The 17,280-nt window shown below is 39.4% G+C and overlaps 2 protein-coding genes across 2 annotated transcripts; one reads left to right on the forward strand and one right to left on the reverse strand.

Moving 5' to 3' along the window:
* Positions 1-7,452: 7,452 nt before the first annotated feature.
* Positions 7,453-8,394, reverse strand: LOC113186495 (olfactory receptor 1E5-like). Its single transcript, XM_077800798.1, has one exon. It carries the CDS (start codon positions 8,392-8,394, stop codon positions 7,453-7,455), a length of 942 nt encoding a protein of 313 aa, XP_077656924.1.
* Positions 8,395-13,179: 4,785 nt separating this feature from the next.
* Positions 13,180-16,660, forward strand: LOC144255765 (olfactory receptor 1468-like). Its single transcript, XM_077800645.1, has 2 exons — positions 13,180-13,190; positions 15,703-16,660. Exons 1-2 carry the CDS (start codon positions 13,180-13,182, stop codon positions 16,658-16,660), a joined length of 969 nt encoding a protein of 322 aa, XP_077656771.1.
* Positions 16,661-17,280: the final 620 nt, after the last annotated feature.

Below are 17,280 nucleotides of genomic sequence, written 5' to 3' on the forward strand. Positions count from 1 at the left end.
CTTTTAAAAATATTTTAATTTTTAATATTTGTATTAGTGCATTATAGTTATTCATAATATTGGGGTTCATTTTGACACAATCCTACACGCATGAAATATAATGCTCCACTTCAGTCCCCAAACTTCCTCTTTCCTGCCCGACTCTCCCTCCCCCTGGACCCCATCCTCTACTTTATTGATCTTCCTTCTATTTATTTATTTATTTTCAATTCATGCATTATAGTTATACATAAAAGTGGAATGCAATGTGATATGAAATTGATCAAATTATGCTATGTGCACATGTGAATACTTCACAATTCAACCCACGTCTGATTTAAAAAAATAGTGAATATTTCATTAACATGATAAAAATATGCTTATCTTTGTTAAAAAGTCAACTTCTTTTATTTTAAAAAAATTTTGTCTGTTATTTATATTTTTTATTTGTTCTTTTTAGATATACTGACAATAGAGTATATTTTGACATATACATGGAATATAACTTATTCTAATTAGGGATCCTGTTCTTGTAGTTATACATGATATGCAGTTATATTGGTTGTGTATTCATATATTTATTGAGAGTATACTACATAAATATTTTAAATACTTAATATATTCTAACTCATTTAATCTTTGTTTTAAAAAAAATTATTGGGGGCCGGGTGGCAGTAGGGGAGTCTGTAATCTCAGTATCTTAGGAGGCTGAGACAGGAGGATAGTGAGTTCAAAGCTAACATCAGCAACTTAGCAAGGCTCTAAGCAACTCAGCAAGATCCTGTCTCTAAATAAAATATTAGAAAGGGCTGGGGGTGTGGCTCAGAGGTTAAGTGCTCTTGGGTTCAATCCTCAGGACCAAAAAAAAAAAAAAATCATGAAAAAGCGAAGTTCTCAGTGAAACAAAGAAGACATTCATACTAAAGTCAAGAATAATATGAGGATAAAATTAAATTAAAATTCCTATTTCACATTGTATTAGAGAACTAATAAAATAACTAGATAGGAAAAATCAATTAAAATGATAAAAAATGGAAAGCCAAAGATAGGTGCATGCCTTTAATTCCAATGACTGGGCAGGCTGAGGCAAGAGGATTGAGAATTTGAGGCCAGCCTATTCAGCTTGTCAAGGTCTTGTCTCAAAATAAAAAATAAAAAGGGCTGGTAGTGTTGCCCAGTGGTTAAGTATCCCTGGGTTGGATCCCCAGTATTGCAAAAAAAAAAAAAAAAAGAAAGAAAGAGGTACAAATTATCTCTATCTACAGATGAAAAGACTTTCTAAATTACACACACAAAAAACCTGAAAAACAAAGAACATTGATAACAGTTACAAATTATAGAATCAACATATACAAAAAAATCCTCTTCACATATACACACAACACCCAGATAGAAGATGTGATGAAAGAGAAGAACTCATTTCAAATAAGAACCAAAAGGGAGAGGGGGGCAAAATACCTAGGGGGGGAAACTTCAAAACAGGCATTCAAGACCTATGAGAGAAAACTCTCAAACTCTAATTAAAGGATCAGTTCAAGAAAGATAAATGAGATTATAAAATGATGCTAACACTATTCAATGAATGGCTGATGGAGACACCGTTATTTGTAGGATATCAAACTAACATCACATCAAGTACCACCTGGTCACAGAAGGAAACAGAGATGTATTCCCCAAATCCAGTAGGAGTTCTTAGCATTAGTCAATCATGGCACACAACATCTTATGATGAATTTTAGTCCAAAATGTGTAACTTAAATGTAATCAGACTTCTAGCAATAACTCCTGGTTACAGAATACAGGATCCCAAGGAACAAGCTAGAAGGAAATATTCAGAAGGATCTGACTGCCCATGTCACCATGGACATGGAGGTCAACATGGCTTTGTGTTCAGTGATCTGGGCTGGGACCTGAAAATTTGAGAAAACAAGTTGCAGGTGATGCTGATGCTGCAGTCAGTGAACTTGACTAAGAAAAAGAGGAGACAGGGTCTATCTCTTCATGCAGTCGCTGCTGTGAAAAATGAATTGTCACAGACTGAAAAAATCCACAGCAGGGATCTTATCAACCAGCCAGAATGCACAGTCCTGGATAGGATTCCTATTTTGACAAACCAACTGGAAACAACAATTTTGGGGATAACTGGAGAAAGTTGAATATGGACTAGAGATAAGATAATAATAAAGAGTTATTGATTAATTATTCATTAATTGGTTGTAAAAATGTTATTTGGGATATAAAAGGTTTGAGGGTTTTTTCTTCTTTTTTAAAGATGTAGGATAAATGTTTAGGGGACTGATACTACAATAATTATTATTTACTTTACAATATTTTAGCATAAAAATGTGAATTTTGAAAACTTGCATGGAGTGTAGATAATATCTGTAGGGACACTCTGAGAAAGCACGGTCTATTTTGTATCAAATGGACCCCTCCCTCCCATTTTCCCCATGAACTCATATGCCCTCTCTCCTCACAAACAGGAACTCTTCCATGAGGCAGGAACAGATGATGTTTCCCATACTAGCAATAAAATACAAATGTAAGACTCCTCCCAAAAATTCAGATGAAGGAGACAAATTAAAATAACGAGAAAATAAATCATAGTTAAAGGGAATAGAGACCCAAGATCCAATCTGAGAATTTGAGAAACCCCAAAGGAAGTAAAATATTAGAGCCAGAAGCAATTTTTACTAAAACGGAAGGGTCACACATTTGTGAACCTAAATGGTTCTATGAACTCTGCACATAATTTCTGAAGGATTAAAAAAGACTCATACATTTATATATTCTGGGTTTTTTAAATTTCAAAGAGAAATAGTCATCAAACTATTAAATACTAAAGAGTACATATTGAGAGTTTACTGTCAGGATGTTTCCTAAGTGCTCTACCTGTCTTATCTTGCTTAGCCTTCATTTTGTACCAAGAAGGAACCATTTATTGTGTCCAACTACAGGTGAGGAAATTAATGTTCAGAGATCTTGCATAATCCACACAGCTTTTTAGTGGTAGAATAAAGATTCAAACCCTATTTTCTCAAACTCTAAACTTGAGCTCCTGCCTTTGTCTGTATCAAATGGACCTCTCCCTCCCATTTTCTCCATGAACTCATATGCCTCTCTTCCCCCAAATGGGAACTCTTCCATGAGGCAGAACATTTGATGTTTCCCATACTAGCAGTAAGACTATTCATTCATTTACTGAGGGTATACTATGTAAGTATCTGTAGATAGACATTATTTGCTCAAAGGAACTTGGATACAAGAAATATATATGAAACAGTTTTTCTCAATTTTAGCAACCTCCAACTACAGATGGAAAAAAAATTAAATACGGCAGCAAAGCAGCAAGAATGAAAACTATAAAATACTTCAGAATAAGTTCAAGTAAAGCATAACACCTATAGAAAGAAAGCTAAAAAAGAAATTTATGAAGAAAACTCACAAGATATAAAATATGGAAAAAATATGCCATGTTCCAGGCTGGGAAAATGTATTATCACAAAAATTCTTACCCTCTCTAAATCAGAATATAAATACAAGGGGCTGGGTTGTGTCTCAGTGGTAAAGCACTTGCCTAGCATGTGTGAGACGCTGGGTTCGATTCTCAGCACCACATATAAATAAATAAAGGTTCACTGACAACTAAAACAATATAAATATAATACAGTTCCAATTAAATTATTAATAAGTCTCAACTTTAAAGTTCTCAGTTCCAATGTCTTCTACAGAAGTCTTTCTTGACTTTTTCATTTAAAGAAGTCTACCTCACCAGGCATAATGGTGCACACTGTAATCCCGGCAACTTGGGAGGCTGAGGCAGGAAGATCCCAAGTTCAAGGCCAGCCTCAGCAATTTTGCAAGATTCTGAGCAAATTAGTGAGATCCCACCTCTGGGTTCAATCCTCAGCACCAAAAAACTAACTAAATAAGTAACATAAGAAAGCCACCCTCACCTATGAGTTTTTCTCCATCATATTGTGTGCTTGTTAATTTCATGGCACTCTCTACTTGCTAAGGTTATCTTGTTGATGTTTATTTTCTCCACTGCCTTCACCCTGCCCTCTGGAAATAAGTTCCCTTTCTGGCTTGCTCACCACTGTATCTTCAGTTCCTCAAACTAGTCAAGACAGACTAGAAACTGAGGCTACCATGATAGGAAATACTTTATATAGAGACTGTGTCCTGGGTCAGTGAAAGACTGCAGCAGAATCCCCCTGTGCTTGTTTAAAATACAGATTCCTGAACACCACCCAGATCAGTTGAATTATAACCTCTAGAAAAGTTTGTGAAATCTGCATTTTTTAAAACAATATTTCTGGGTAATTTTTATCCACCCTAAAGCTGAACTGCTAGAGAAGAAGGCTTCCCTGCATGGTACTCATGCAAGGAACAGTATCAGTTCTGAGAATGACTCAGCCATGGGTCTGGTCTAAAATTAAAGACAACTTCTACAAATTTCTCCAGACCCTGACTCCCAGGAGGCATCATCTCTACTTGGAGAAATGGAGACTGAAAGTCCTCTTCTCTGATCATTGTTCTTAGGTGATATCACTGTCTTGTATTTTCTCTCTGGAATCTTACTCTGGTTCTCATAAACAGGGTATGTCAAAGTGAACCATTAAATTATTGAGGGGAGACACCATAACAATGATCCACCAAATTCACATTCTAAATTCAGAGAACCATCAGGGTCTCTGGAATCAGCCACAGAGCCCCTGCCGATGTGCAGAGAGGCACCATTGGATCAGGACCAGCAATGAAACCAACACTCCCCCCTCATTCCCCAGGCAACACAAGAGGAGGACTGGCTCTATGAAGAGAGAAATGAGACAGTTTTCTCTTATCACCTTCTGTCTTAATTTGCAGCAAGGAGGCTGAGGGTGGTGAACTGCATCTGTGTCCTGGCCTCTGCCACTTTACAGACTGGAGCTGAAGAGCAGAGGTCACTGAGGAGCAGTTCCCTGGAATCCCTTTTCCTCTCAATTCTCTTTGCTCAAGCTTCATCTCAAATCCCAGGGTCCTCACTGACCAATCCAAGAGAAGAGCCCTCCTGACAGAAAATAGCAGAGACCAAGGACCCACCAGGTGCTGCACCTCCCAACATGGCTTCCCCCAAACCTGGAAGGTCCAGCCACTTTCTCCATCAGTTGCACAGCTGGTGCAGAGGACAGAACCCTGGGCTGCGAGTTCTAGTCTCAGCTTTGCCACTAGCTGGCTATGGGTTCACTGGGGCTAAGGTTTCACATGTGGGTCATGACATGGTTGTATGAGATGCTAGAAGAGGACAGAAAGCTTGGGCTTCAAGACTATGTCCAAAAAACTGAACCATATATTTTCTAACAACCACCATTTGAGGGGTTGTGACTGTGGCTCAGTGGTAGTGCACTTGCCTGGCATGTGTGAGGCATTGGGTTCGATTCTCAGTACCACATATAAATAAATAAATAAAATAAAGAGCTATCAACAATTAAAAAATAATAAAAAAACACCATTTGACATTTTAAGCTTTATGTGCTATATTGTTTTATTTATTCATTTTAAATTTTATTCTTTTTAGATATACATGACAGTACTGTGCATTTTGACATATTATACATTCATGGAGCATATCTTAGTCTAATTAAGAAACTTCACCTAAGACCTTTTATCTCAAGTTTTTCTGCATCTGTTTTCAAGCATCAGTGGAGCTAGAGACATCTGGGTGCCCAACAGCACCTGCAAAGTATAGTTTCTTCTGTGAGTCAGGTGTTCTCCAGAGCCAGAACCCAGGAGACTTTAAGACATTTGGCAGTAAATGAATGGATCTGGAGATTATCATGCTAAGAGAAATAAGCCAATCTCCCCCAAACCAGAAGTTGAATGTTCTCTCTGACATGTGGATGCTAGCACACAATAAGGAGAGAGAGAATAGCAGTTTAGAGGATTAGACAAAGGGGAATGAAGGGAAAGGAGTGGAAATAGCAACAGGAAAGACAGTGGAATGAACTGGACATATCTTTCCTATGTTCATATATGAATACTCAAGTGAAACTCTATATCAGGTACAACCACATGAATGGGATCCTAATTAGACTAAGATATGCTCCATGAATGTATAACATGTCAAAATACACAGTACTGGGCTGGGATTGTGGCTCAGTGGTAGAGCACTCGCCTAGCACAGGCAGGACCCGGGTTCGATTCTCAGCACCACATAAAAATAAAGGCATTGTGTTGTGTCCATCTACAAAAAAGATTCATATTCTCTCTCTCTCTCTCCCTCTCTCAATAAATAAATAAATAAGCTTTTAAAAAGTTTATATATAAAAAATACAGAGTACTGTCATGTATATCTAAAAAGAATAAATTTAAAAAATGAATAAATAAAAAAATATAGCACGTAAAGCTTAAAAAAAAGGAGAGCTGAGAGCTTTGAAGAAAGATCTGGCCTTAAGATAAAGTAGTGAGATCAGTAGACTATATGAAAGGAATGGATCTGAATATCATCAGTTAGAGAGGATGATTAAATAAATGAATGGACCAAGGTCAGAAACAGTCCATGTCTTGGTGGTGCTAAAATTTTAGAAAAGAATGGTTACTCCCCTTCATTTGGAAGTGGGAGAAAATGAAAAGACTTTTCAGTCTCTGATCTTACTCAGACTTAACAACTGACCCACTCGATGGCATGAAAAGCTGTTGAACTTCCTAGATTTTAGTCTGAAAATAAGTCATAATAGCTTCTCTACTTCCTTCCAATTGTCATGGGGGTACAATAAAAAACAAACAAGGACCTTCTGCAAAGTCAAAATATTACACAAAAGAGAGGCAACTTTAAAAACAGAAAATTTCCCATGATCTTTAACTTTTTTTTGCCCCATGCTGGGTCAATAAATTCTAGGGTTCCTGGATTAGTTAATTACAAGTGAACACAAAATTGTTCAATGACACTATTGAACAGAAGGTTAGAAAAATTTATTGACATGATAGAAAATAAAAGACAATGTAGACATAAAAATAAAAAAGGGGTGTAGGAAAGTTAGGAGATGGAATGATGACAGAATTTGTGCAGGAATATTATGTAAGAGACATTGGAGGTTTGCTGGGAGATTGAGTCATTGGGAAGTTCTTGAGTATTAATCTCAGATTATGGAGAACTATTTTAAAATGATACCATAGTCAAAGCTGACTTGAGATAAAATTGAAAGATCTAGGAATAACTTCAGAATGTAAGAACTGGAGAACACATAAAATGTAGTTTTACCTAAGCTTTTCCAGCATCAGCTGGGAAAGACAGAGAGGAAAGCAAAGCTAGACCCACAAGACCACCTTCCCTAGTCCACTGATCTGCTGAAATTCCGTTCTTTTGCCTATTGAACAGTTATATCCTATGCTACTTCAACCAAAGTTCCCATGGTGAGGGAAAATTCTGAGAAAATATTCCAATATTAATATCACTAAGAATATTAATTTAATAATTATGTTAAAAGCCCTTCACACACAGAAGGAAATTTTCTTTCTAAAAAGAGCCCTTCCTAGGGCTCCCTTCATGTCTCTGTTCCTCAGGCTGTAGATGAAGGGGTTCAGCATGGGAGTGACCACCGTGTACATCAGAGCCATGACAGTATCTTTCACAGTAGAATTATTAGCTGATGGGCATAAGTACAGACCAATGACTGTCCCATAGAACAGTGACACCACAGAGAGGTGGGAGCCACAGGTGGAGAAGGCCTTACGGATACCTCGAGCAGAAGGGACCTTGAGAATGGAGGACACTATCTTTGCATAGGACACAAGAATGAGTAGGAATGGGACGACAACAACAATTCCTCCTATAATAAATAGCACCCATTCATTTACTTGAGTGTCAGAGCAGGCCAGCTTAAGCAGGGCGGATATTTCACAGAAAAAGTGTGGGATCACATTGTCTGCACAGAAGGACAATCTGTTAACTAGCAGGGTGTGCAACAAGGAATAGAACATGGTCTGCACCCAGGACAGCACCACCAGGGAGAGACAGAGCTTGGGGCTCATGATGGTGGTGTAGTGCAGGGGGAAGCAGATGGCCACATAGCGGTCATAGGCCATGGACATGAGGATGAAGTTCCCAAGGTCTGCAAAGCACAGGAAGAAGTATATTTGTGTCAGGCAGCCTGCATAGGGGATGGAGGGGACTCGACTCTGCATGTTCTGTAGCAATTTGGGCATGGTGACAGAGGAAAAGCAGAGGTCAGAGAAGGACAAGTTGCTGAGAAACAAATACATGGGTGTGTGCAGATGGGAGTCCAGGCGGATGAGGGTGATGATGAGGAGGTTCCCCAGGACAGTGGTAAGATACATGGCCAGGAACAGGGCATAGAAGAGGTTCTGGTGCTCTGGCTGGATGGGCAGGCCCAGGAGGAGGAACTCTGAGATGAGAGTTTGGTTTTTTCCCATTATTATTTGTCTCCAATACCTTTAAGAGAAATAATAAGGCCCTTTAAAAACCCAAGTGAAAATGATCATGTTTTTCTCATACACAGTGTTTACGTGTTCTACAATAGTTGATCCCACCACCATCACAATAAGTAAAACCTTCAAGTGTCTTTAATCTCTATGATCATTTATTACTTTTTCTCATCTTCTTTTCAACATGTTTCAGTAGCCCATTCATTCCTAAATACTTATCTGTTTGCTTCTGTCACAAAAGGAGTGTTGGATTTTCTCTTCCCTGCCTGACTGGTCATTCTTAGCAAATGTAATTGGTTTCTGCTTTATAATATCTTATAGGGTGATGTTCCTCAAATATTTTTGTAAATCTCATTCTCTTATAATTCTATATAGAACCCCCCAAAAATCTCTCCCTATGCCAAATACTTAGATTAGTATTTAAACTTGGTCAGAGACGTCTCTCTCACCCACAGAACTCTGCATGCCACTGCTTGACGGTCCTCTTCCCTTGGATATATCAAAGCATCTTCAGCTCAACAGGTCCCTAATGAAACTCACCATGGTGTGTTGCATCCATTCTACTCTCCTCCTCTTCTACATTCATTCCAATAAAGGAAGGCAGGATCCAATTGCCAACGTATGAACTTTTTTTCTTCCATTCTTCTCTGTCACCATCAAATCCAGTCATATCTATCACATCCCATATATTCTACATTTCATTCCTCTGCTACTTCATCCACTCCTCATCACAAAACCCACATTCCTAGTAGTCCAGGTGAGACTCAAGTCAGTTCCCTGTTTCCCACACCTTAAATACCTTCTCCTTCAATATGATTCATTCACACTGTGTCATTCTGAGATGGAAATCAGGTCATCTCTCCTGATTCATGCTTCAGGATATTCTCATTGCTCTTAAGATAAAGATAAAGTTTCTTTGAAGGGTACAAATGGTGCTTCATTACCTGAGCTGTGTCTCCCTCCATGGTCTCATCTTGCCCCCAAGTGACACAAGCCTTCCCTTCTCCAGTGCTGCTGGACTGTAAATCTAAATTTATTGCCTCTAGAATATCATACTTGATATTCCTCCAATCTATCACTCTCTCCCCTCTGCTTCCTCTTTCAGTTGTCTTATTCTGATTTATCATTCAGGGATGTTTATGATACTTGCGAAACTAAACCTCCCTGTATCCCCACCCTCGGTGAGTTCTGTTGCTGTCTGCACAGCCTCCTGTTCTCATCCCATAGCAGTGAATGTCCTGATCACAGGTAGATGGCTGACTTCCCACTAGGTTGTGAATTCCACGCAGGAAAGGCCATGTCTGCCTCTTGCCTGCAGCAGGGCAGCCCCTGGCACTGTGCCTGATGTGGCCAATGCTTCAGGATGAGAAAAAATCGGCAGAACTGCCCTGCAGATTTCAGATTTAACAATCCCTAGTACTATGTAGGCTATATCCTTAAATCTCAATCTCTCTCTCTCTCTCTCTCTCTCTCTCTCTCTCTCTCTCTCTCTCACACACACACACACACACACACACACACACATCACACACCACTTTTTTGGGGTAACCTTGATTGATAAAGCTCAGTATGGTTGGGCACAATGGCATGTCTCTGTAATTCATCAGCTTGGGAGGTGAGGCAGGAGGATCAGAAGTTCAAAGCCAGCCTCTGCAACTTGGCAAGGCACTAAGCAACCCAGTGAGACCCTGTCTCCACTAAAACATAAAAAATGGGCTGGAGATGTGGTTCAATGGCTGAGCTCCTCTGGGTTCAATCCCCAGTACCAAACAAACAAACAAAAACCCAGTCTATCTCCAGGTCATCAAAAATGCAGAGGAGGAACATTAAGAGATGTGGGAAACTCATTCACTAAATGATATAAATGAGTCCTACAGCTGGGAAGTCCACCGCACTGCTGATGGTGTTTAACAGAACTGCATTAACAGTTTGTACCTTTGGACACCATGTGTTGGCATCAAAGTGGGAAGAAACATGAGGAGAAAATCATGTACCTGGTTTCTCAGCCTGTTTCTTACCTTTTGAGTTTGTGGGACTATCTTTGTGTCAAGAACCTGCGCAGGGATCACAAAACCAGAGATAGCAGCTGCTATCCACTGAGCTTCCTCTTCTTTGGCCATTAAATCCAATATCCTCACTCTGGGAAGCACATAGGATCATGTGGGGCAGTGTTTCTACACTTAACACAAATGTAGATTGCCTGCCATTAAGACATTCATTCTGGTGCTGTAGTAGTGGTGTCAATACTGTAATCAGTGGGCTGCACTTGAATAGCAAATACACACATTGCCATTTAACTCAGATTACTGAGCACCTTCAGATAACTTAATTGGAATCTCTGTGAAGTGGCTTGTGCAAAGCTTTTTAAAGCTCCTTAGGTGAATGTGAAATAAAGAAAGGTTAAGAACTGTTACAGCATGAACCCTGTCTTACAGGCCTGGCATGTCAAAATGCTGTGACCTTTGAGGATTCACTGCACAGTAAGTAACATTAATGAGCAGTGTTATTAATAAAAAGTGTTATAAGTGATGAACTTTATTCAAAATATTTCTATACTGTGGCAAAGTCTTGGAAGGCAGCTCGATGGAAAAGAGGGAAGTTGTCACACCTGAAAACTTACCTGGCAGAACATCATACAACCTGGCATATTGATAACTTACCCAGGGTGTCTGAGGGTAACTCTGGGCCCTGATCCAAGATCTTGCTCCCCTTTATTCATTACAAGCATATGAAGTAACGTCCTCTGTAGGCATCACGTGTCTGCCATCCCTTCTCTGCCATCCCTTCTCATGTCTCACCTTCTAGCCATCCACGGGCCCCAGAGGCTCTGCATCTCAGGGGAGTCCAGATTCAGGCCTAACTCATTAGGCAGAAGTAATTATCCAGGACCTCTTCAAGGCAAATTATCAGAGTTCTGGATGGTGACTGATTACAGCCACTGATCACACCTGACTATACTTTGGGGAAAGGTGGGGATAGAGAACCCAGGGATGTATGATGAATCATTGCCCATTTAGGGAATGGACAGAAATCCTGTGCTGTTGGAGGCTATATTGGGGACTTGAAGAAAAATAGTTGGATAATCAATAAAAATAAATCAAATACTAGACTGTGAATGATTTGTAATATCTTGGTAGTACAGCAGTTTATACAAGTTGCATCAGATTGCCCTTTTTTTGCATTGCTGTGAAATAAGTAAACTTCACATAATGAAATTTACTTGGTAAGGTTCAAATGAACCTTCAAGTGAGCATTATATTATGTAGCACGTGCTACATAAAAAAGTCTAGGTCATTCACCTCACTTCATCTCACCCTGTAGGAATTTTATCATGATACAATGTGACACGAAGAAGAGTAAATATAGTACAGTAAGATTTTAGGGGGAGGGACTGAGGTTGTGTCTCAGTGGTGGAGTGCTCGCCTTAGTACATGTGAGGCACTGAGTTTGATCCTCAGCACCACATAAAAAGATAGATAAAATAAAGGTATTTTGTCCATATACAACTAAAAACTAAAGATATTAGCGAGAGAGACAGATCACTAAGACAATTTATTATAGTATGTTTTAAGTGTTCTAGCTTATGATTAGATATTGTTGTTAATCTTTTCCTGTGCTAATTTACCATGTTTTAATGTTGGCTGCTGCCAAGGGCTCATATATATAAAGGTCTAGACTAAGTATTGCAGTATAGGAGTTGCTATGGTTAAGTGGCAGAAACTTGTAGAAAGTCTTTAGGTCATTGAGGATGATTTGAAAAAGATCATGGAATCTCTATTCTAGTTTGAGATGTGATCCAGCCTCTGCCATCCCTATCCACACCGTGAGGTGATTATGCCAGGGATGACCTGGCTAAGGCTGCACTAGGCCATTTGCCATTAGAACTCTTCAAACTGTGAGCTAAATGAACCTGTTTATAAGTTGACTGTGCTAGATATTTCATTGTATTGGTGGAAAGCTGGTACAGTAGTCTCTTTAATATTTGGTCCTGGAAAAATTGGATTTCCACATTTCACATTCTGTACAACAGTTCATAGAAAATGGATGGTAGATTTTAATGTTTGTCTGAGTGCTGAGGAGATTTCCCCATGACATCCTGCTCTGTGGAGCCAGAGATGTCTCAAAGCAAAGGCCATGGTGAGATGGAGCAGGATAGATGTGCAGTGCTTTTACGTGGTAGCTACGGAAGTCAGTTGAGATCACTGCAACACTGATTGGAATAAGTGGCTGAGAAAACTTAGAACAGTGCATTAGAAGTGTGTAGTTCTGAAGGGACATGCTATTCTGCCAAGGGACATAACCATCCTTTAGGCTATCATTTGACCATTTTCTGTTTCAGATGTGAGCTAATGTGCAAACAGCGAGTTGCTATTGTGCGTGGGTTAGTTGATATTGATCACCGAGGGGAAACTTTGTTACTCTACACAACTGGAATAGAGAAGGTGGCATCTGAAATCTTGCAGAATTGTTTGGGCACCACTTTACAATTCAATGTCCATGACAAATATTAATGAAAAGTATAAATCCCAATAAAGGAACACCAATAAAGATTCAGGTCCCTACAATGGAAAGTTGCAATGTGTTACTATGTAAAGATCCTGCAGCAGATGATGACTAAAGATGAGTGGATGGTGGGAAAGTGAATTATATATGCCAAACCTGGCTTCACAATCAAATACAGGGCCAGAATAATCTTGGCAGTGGGAAGTGACATGACATAGATGGAGGAAGGGACGATGGTCATGCTGGGGCTTCTTAAAGATTTTCATACAAATGAGCCAAATGTGATGCAAAGGTCCATTTTTCAAATCTGCATGAGGAAGGGTTGAACATGTTCAGGTAAGTTTATTTTTTATTATTCTTGTGATTCTTTATATCTGCATGTGCTTTAATCATAGAAGTCTGATCCTTGTTAAATGCACTTCTTTCTGTCCTAGGGACTATGGGCAGAAATATGGGAGAAATAACAGGTTCTGCCATCCTTGCAATGTTTCTGAAACATGAATTTCATGGCAGTACTCTACTCAAAGACCACTGTATGGTGTATGGATCCCTGTTATCCACAGGATAAAGCCTAAACTCTTAAACTCCTAAGATAGGTTGGGACATTCACAATGTGGTCCCTGGTTACTTCATGGTTTCTGCAGCCATCCACCTTCATCTTCTGAAATGTAGGCTGCAGCCACACAGGTCTCCTGCCCCCTCCACACACAGGCAATGAGAAAGCATTTGTCCTGAGCTGCTCAGCATCTTCACCTTCCCCAAAGGATGGTCTGGTGTATACAGAGGCTGTCAGGAGTCACCACTACGGGACTCTGGGAGAATTAGTCTCTGAGAGGTCCTGGCTAATTATTTTGTCTGTAATGAGTTCCTCCAGCCTTGGTACTCCTCTGGGATGCAGAGCTCCTCAGACTTCTGAGTGTAGAAGGGGAAGAATGAGAAGGGATGGTGCAGTTAGGTGAAGACTATGGAGACTGTTACTTCCTGTGTCTCTAGTGAATAAAGGGGAAAAGGATCCTGAGTTGGGCCCTGGAGTCTCCCTCAGCCACCTGGATGAGTTGGTAGCAGAGTGAATGAACTCTTGTCTGTCTTTCAAACGTGATTGTCTTGAACTCCCAGGTTGTGTGGTGTTCTGCAGAATAATTTTTCAGGTCTGTTAAGTTTCCATCTTTCTGCCTCCAAGACTTTTTCACATGGTTTTAATACTTTGACTAATGTTTAACATTTTATGTTTTATTAATAATAATGTTTATTGCTATAACTTATTGTGCAATAATATCGACAATTCTATCAGTTTGAAATAATAATAGCTCTTTAAGTTTGGGTAGAAAGTTGTAATTTTTAATTCTCCTTCTTCCTCTTCTCCTCTTCCTCCTCCTCCTCCTCTTTCTTCTTTGCGTTTTTCTTCAGAGATTTAAGAAGCTTTTCACAAACCTCTCTTAGAGATTATTATTAAACTTTATCTGAAGTTGACAGTAATATATATTTTGATGGCAGTGGATGTACTTGTTACTTATATGCAGTTTATTGACCACAGTATTGCCATTACCTGGATGTTCATTTAATATGTAAAAGTCGAGCAATAGAACCAGAATGAATTTTTTAAAACAAATCCCCAGGTATTTGCATATATATAAATTTATAAATAGTGCCATATGTGTTTCTTATGTCAGTGCAGGATGTGAATTATGGATTTTCCCACAGGAGAAGATCATAGTTGATTGGGTCAGCAGTGACAATATCAGGTGATGTCTCCAGTTTGTGATCCCAGCATATACTCCTGACTCAAGAGATCATCCTACTCACTCAGAAGGGACTCAGAATTCTGAGAAACCAGGTGCACAATTTTCCCTATGAGGGACAAGACTTGAGAAACTGCTTCAATAGTCCAGGTGAAATGAGATGCCATTGTAGATGAGGAACTTGGCCTTGTGATAAGAAGTGGATGAAGTAGCAGGAGAACAAAGTGTAGAATATACATGACATGGTATGTTGGAGTTGACAGTAAGAGAAAAGAATGAATGAAACAATTCACGACTTCTGATCTGATGCTGCATTCCTTTTTTAAAATATGAGAGTAGAGGAGGAAGAGAAAGGTACAGAGGAAGTGCAATCTGATGATTTTCATTAGGGACCTGTTGAGCTTAAGGAACCTATGATTCATTGAATGGAAGACAATTGTTATGGGATATAGAAATTTATAGGTTAGGGGCGTCTATACCTGAGTTTTATTTACTGATTATTATTTTTATTTAATTGATTAATTTTTTGAGGTGCTGGGGATTGCATTAGGGCCCTGTGCATGTTGGATGAGCATTTCACCACTGTGCTATATCCCCAGCTTTCATGTCTGAGTTTTAAATACTGATATAAGCCATTGGAGCATATCAGGTTTATTAGGAGAGTTTCATGTAGAGTTATGATCAGATAGGGTTTAGCAAAATCCATGAGGAATATCAACATACAAGTTACTGATAGAACAGGAGCCAATTATGGTTCCCTAGGATTACCAGCCAGGCATGTATGTAAAAAATTAATGCATTTTGTCTCAGAAACCAATAGGTAAGTGTTTAGGAAAGGATGGAATATTCAAACATGTTACAAAGAAGTTAAGAAAAAGGCATTCATGATTATAGAGATGATGGACAATTAGATTTTAAAGATAATAATTATTGTAATCAAGGTGGGATCAGTTATTGTAGAATGAGTACCAGATGACATATAAGAGAAAAATGTTCATTTATTTGAATTGTTAAGGGACCCAAGTCTTTCTTTTTTAAAAAAAAGATACAGTAGACAGAACATGACAGAAAGGAACCAAACTCCCGTCTCAGAATTCCTCCTCCTGGGCCTGCCCATCCAGCCAGAGCACCAGAACCTCTTCTATGCCCTGTTCCTTTCCATGTATCTTACCACCATCCTGGGGAACCTCATCATCATCATCCTCATTCACCTGGACTCCCATCTGCACACTCCCATGTATTTGCTTCTCAGCAATTTGTCCTTCTCTGACCTCTGCTTTTCCTCTGTGACCATTCCTAAACTGTTGCAGAACATGCAAAGTCAAGTCCCCTCCATCCCCTATGCAGGCTGCCTGACTCAAATGTACTTCTTCCTGTGCTTTGCAGACCTAGAGAGCTTCCTCCTTATGGCCATGGCTTATGACCGCTATGTGGCCATCTGCTCCCCCCTGCACTACACCACCATCATGAGCCCCAAGCTCTGTCTCTCCCTGGTGGTGCTGTCCTGGGTGCTGACCACGCTCCATGCCCTGTTGCACACTCTGCTTGTGGTCAGATTGTCTTTCTGTTTGGACAACGTGATCCCCCACTTTTTCTGTGAAATATCTGCTTTACTGAAGCTGGCCTGCTCCAATACTCATGTCAATGAATTGGTGATATTTATCATGGGAGGACTTGTTATTGTCACCCCATTTCTACTCATCCTTGGGTCCTATGTACAAATTTTCTCCTCCATCCTCAAGGTCCCTTCTGCTCGAGGTATCCACAAGGCCTTCTCCACCTGTGGCTCCCACCTCTCTGTGGTGTCACTGTTCTATGGGACAATTATTGGTCTCTATTTATGTCCATCAGCTAATAATTCTACTGTGAAAGACACTGTCATGTCTCTGATGTACACGGTGGTCACTCCCATGCTGAACCCCTTCATCTACAGCCTGAGGAACAGAGACATGAAGGGAGCCCTAAGAAGAGTCTTTTGTAAGAAGACAATTCTATTCTCTGTATCATGGTAACTCTTGCAATAGGTACAACAGTTTTGTCCAGTATAAATATTGTGATGTACATTTGAATATTTTTGCAGTTCTTTCTTCCCATCCCAGTTTTCTGTTCAAATAAAATATCACATCATTTTCCAATGTTAAAAATCTGAAGTGAAAACAAAAGAGCTGAAGTGGAGATGGGTAGTTGTTGTAAAGTCTGTTATCAGTAATCTGCTAGGAAGGTTTCCTGCTTGTTAATTCTAGCTGACCCTGGAAGCATAATTTAAATATTTTAATTGAAATTTCTATCTGTTAAATCAATAATTTACCATGTGTTCCTTTTTAAAAAACCATAACTTGTAAAAAAATTTTTTAGTTGTTGATTAACACACAGTATCTTTATTTATTTCTGTGTGGTGCTGAGGATCAAACCCAGTGCTTCCCACATGCAAAGCAGGTGCTTTACCATTGAGCTACAGCCCCAGCCCCAAAACTATAACTTTTTTTTTTAAAGTGATATACTGCTCTTCCACGTCAATGCCAAGATTCAAACAACTCAGGCCAATGCTTGATCTTCTAAATGGAACTTTTTATACCTGAATAGAAAGTCTTTACTTATCTCTTTCTCAGAAAGTGTTCACATCAAGAACACA

Source organism: Urocitellus parryii, chromosome 7 (genome assembly GCF_045843805.1).
Source record: "Urocitellus parryii isolate mUroPar1 chromosome 7, mUroPar1.hap1, whole genome shotgun sequence".
Classification (NCBI taxonomy): Eukaryota; Metazoa; Chordata; class Mammalia; order Rodentia; family Sciuridae; genus Urocitellus; species Urocitellus parryii.

Bases quoted from the DNA above. Each gene is read 5' to 3' on its own strand.
- LOC113186495 (XM_077800798.1), bottom strand. From the start codon at position 8,394: ATGGGAAAAAACCAAACTCTCATCTCAGAGTTCCTCCTCCTGGGCCTG.